The sequence below is a fragment of the Phaethon lepturus genome, unplaced genomic scaffold (assembly GCF_000687285.1).
Source record: "Phaethon lepturus isolate BGI_N335 unplaced genomic scaffold, ASM68728v1 scaffold24186, whole genome shotgun sequence".
Classification (NCBI taxonomy): Eukaryota; Metazoa; Chordata; class Aves; order Phaethontiformes; family Phaethontidae; genus Phaethon; species Phaethon lepturus.
Window position 1 is genome coordinate 2,512 of NW_010544659.1, and position 3,546 is coordinate 6,057.

Consider the following 3,546-nt stretch of genomic DNA (forward strand, 5'->3'; position numbering starts at 1 on the left):
AGTGGCTGACAGGGGATCTGCTCGGGCCTGTTTAGGCCAGTCCTCTCCTGCTCCAGCCTAGTCTGTGATTGACAGCTCAGCACTTGTTTACCACAGTGCTGCTGCTCAGGCTCAATGGGACTGCTGATCTAGCAGGAAGGAAGTGAAGGAGGGATGAAAAAAACTTATGTGCAAGGAAAAGATGATTATCTTTTTAAAAAAAACAAGCAAACAAAAGCCTCCAAGTGTTTTGTTTTTTTTTAACAAAAAAGCATTATACATGTTGTTCTGCTCTTTGTGTATTGAAGATTCTTATTTCATCACATTATGCGCTGAGGATGCGTTTGTGTAAATAGTGTTCTAGTTGTTTTATATTCTTTGAATAGGTTTATTTCAGCATTTCTGGTACACTAAAGAAATTAAAGCATCAGCATTTTTGTAAGACAATGGGAACTAAAAAAAAAAATCTTAAAATGTATCAACATTCCTTCATGATGTTTCAGACTGTTAACAATAGGTAGTGTGTTTTTGCATAATCCCGCGATAGGGTTGGGGTAGTAAAAACCCATTTTGTGTATGAGATGCTCAATTATTTTCTCTAAATAACTTTCTATTTTGATGGAATCAGCATTTTTTTCTGGTTTCATGGTAATTATATCAGAACAAACCACAAACTTGTTGGAGCATTTAAAGCAATACAAGGAATCATGACTATAAACCAAGGTCAGCTTTCCTGTTGAAATTAGGAAATGTTTGGGTCTTTGCTATCCAAGCAAAATGGAGCTAAACTTTGAATTTTTGATACATTAGCTCTAAACAACATTAATCGGAGAGCTTTTCACCTTTCATGCTCTTGAATTTGTTTGGTACTTTCTAGGTGGTGCTTGTGTACTTTTTAAAAAATCGATTTTTGGACACTTGCTAGACAGGAGATAGAAGGAAGCTGAATTACTAAATTTAATCTATTAGTATAGCAGACTTAGTATTAAGATCACTTTGATAGTATTAGAGAGTCTATTTAAAATGAATTAGACTCTCTAATACTATTAAGTTTTAACTAGAAATCATATTGGAAAACACAGTTTCCGTTACAGATCTTTCAGGCAGACCCTGAAATGGCAGCAGTTACAACTATGTCAGTACTTGGAATCAAGATCATAAATTAAAACCAGTTAACTTCTGCTTTTTATGTAAGGTGAATCTTGGCATCTCACCTGACCTTAACAATTCTGCAGCTACACATCTAGCAGTTAATACAAATGGACTGGAGAGACTTGTTTCTGGGACACAGTGTTCTTAGTATTGTAAAGAATGTATAAATCCCTCTTACTCTGGAAAAGAAACCTATATAATATACTATGCTGAAAGGGTTAAAATACCTGACAATCACTGGCTAAGACCTTAAACATGTAACTTCTTGCCTGACAAGATTAAACTGACCTTGAGCAAGCTCGTTAGGCTTCCTGATAACAGGAACTCAGGACATTTGGGCTGAGATAAGCACCAAAGAACTAGTTTAAACTGACCCCCTTGTAACATTCTGAGGCCGAAAGACTGATGAGCTAATTCAATGACTATATATGGAGAAAGGAAGCCCAAAATTCAATTAACGGACAGCGTGAGGAAGACTCTGGATGACCACCGGAGGGTGAAAAGACCCTAACCCTAATTTTACTGCGCATGCTTGGACTATGTAAATGAATTCCAGGAACTCATCACCATAAGACTGCTCTTTCCAGGAGATCTGATGAATACGTATGATTTTTCTGTATATGAACTGATGTGCTTTACTAACCCATTGGAGCACTCATGGTGGAGCGATCCCCAGTGCTGCCCAGCGCCACAATAAAGAATGCCTGCCTTCTGAAACCTCAAACTAAGTGTTAGAGGGTTTTCTTGCCAACTTTTTCGGTATCAGTGCTGTGTAAAACGTTCAGAGGTGGAATATCATATTGGGTTTTTCCCTCCTAGATGATGACAATTCTGAAGAAGGCCTTCACACCATTTATTCAGGAAGGCATGAATATGCATTCAGCTTTGAACTTCCACAGATGTAAGTACTTATATGCAGTACACTGCTGGTGTGAGAGAAGGCTAAGATACATACCCGCTTAAGAAAAATTCTTGTGGGTGGAGGGGAAACCTTTTCAATGGTAGTGGGGGTTGTGCTCAGACATGCAATAGAGGACATAATCTCATTAAACTGAAGAAGTTGCTTTTAAACTGGCTAAGAGTTTTTCACAGAACGGGAGCTCATTGTTGCCCAGTTGGTTACTCTCTCTTTTGACTGAGGTCTATTGACCCATTATGTCTTGTAGTATTTTACCCCTTCACAGGAGAAGGCGGGGGGAATTTGTGGCATTTGGGTCCTGCAGAGTGGCTGAGGTATCTTCTAAATGATTTAGAAGAATGAATGAAACAAGATTTTACTGGAGCCATGCAGGCCATCAGAACTAGTGATAACAGCTTAACTGTTCAGGCTCAGTCTGAAACAGATGTGGCAAGCTTAACCACATTTGAACAAAATAAGAGATTATTTTTTTCTAGTTTAAATAGGATGCATGTACTCAGGCTGACCTTTATGCAGAAAGCCAGGATGGAAATAAGCAAATGGATGGGTGGATGAAGCAAGAAATATTCCCATACCTAATCCTGCTTGTCTCGGAAAGCAAAGGTGAAGCAAGAGTGATAGCAGAAGTCTTAAGATAAATTGCCACACACACGCGCGCGCACGTGAGTTTGAGGTGTCTAACGTATACATTGTGAAGGGAAGATTTATACATAGAGGAGTTACCAACATGGAAATCAGCTAAAACACAAGTTGCAGGAAAATAAAGGAACAGAGGGAGTCTGGAAATAGATGAAAGAAGGGAGGCAGGAGGAGCCTTTTACTGTAAGAGCCAAGCGCTGAAGTCATTAAGGTTTAAAAAAAGTTGGCAGAATATTAGCCTAATACCTAATATTAAAGCTAATAAACCATCTGCTTATTAGAGGGGCTGGCTTTAGCGGAGCCTGTAGATGATAAATGCTTTTATGGATCAGTTTCAGTGAATAGCACAGGGCTTTACAGTAGATATTATTGGAACACTGAAGGAGACCCAAATATATGGAGACTTCTAGAAGTCAGTTTAAAGTTCAGATGAAAATCTCTTCTCAAAGAAGTGATAAGGATGATACCGATATTCCCTTGAGTTGGAAGGGATGTTCAAATATGAAAGAACAAAGCAGTATATGTGATATGGAATATTATTATGTTTGAGATTAGATAGATGACCAGTAAAATAGCACTAGCATTGATTAAAACACTAAAGTTCTTTTCAAGTGACTTGAAGGAATAACTATGAAGTCATCTTTGATAATACTGGAAAAAAATGATGCCTGGTAATAAAAGGCCTGAAGAACACTAGTTTGACACTGCCTCCATACTGTTTCTGGCTATTTTTGTATCCATAGAATATTTCTAAAATTTATTTAAAACAAAACCAATGTGGTGGGTTGACCTTGGCTGGCTGCCAGCCCTCCATGCAGTTGTTCTCTCACTCCCCCCCCCCCCCCCCACAGGCACGG

The 3,546-nt window shown here is 38.6% G+C and overlaps 1 protein-coding gene across 1 annotated transcript in view; it reads left to right on the forward strand.

Moving 5' to 3' along the window:
• Positions 1-1,916: 1,916 nt before the first annotated feature.
• ARRDC3 (arrestin domain containing 3) overlaps positions 1,917-3,546 on the forward strand; it is a gene marked incomplete at its 5' end in the record, with an annotated part of 6,005 nt that continues 4,375 nt past the window's right edge. The window contains one exon of the mRNA XM_010288749.1: positions 1,917-2,032. Coding sequence (XP_010287051.1) covers positions 1,917-2,032 — 116 coding nt within the window. The remainder of the gene's footprint in view (positions 2,033-3,546) is intronic.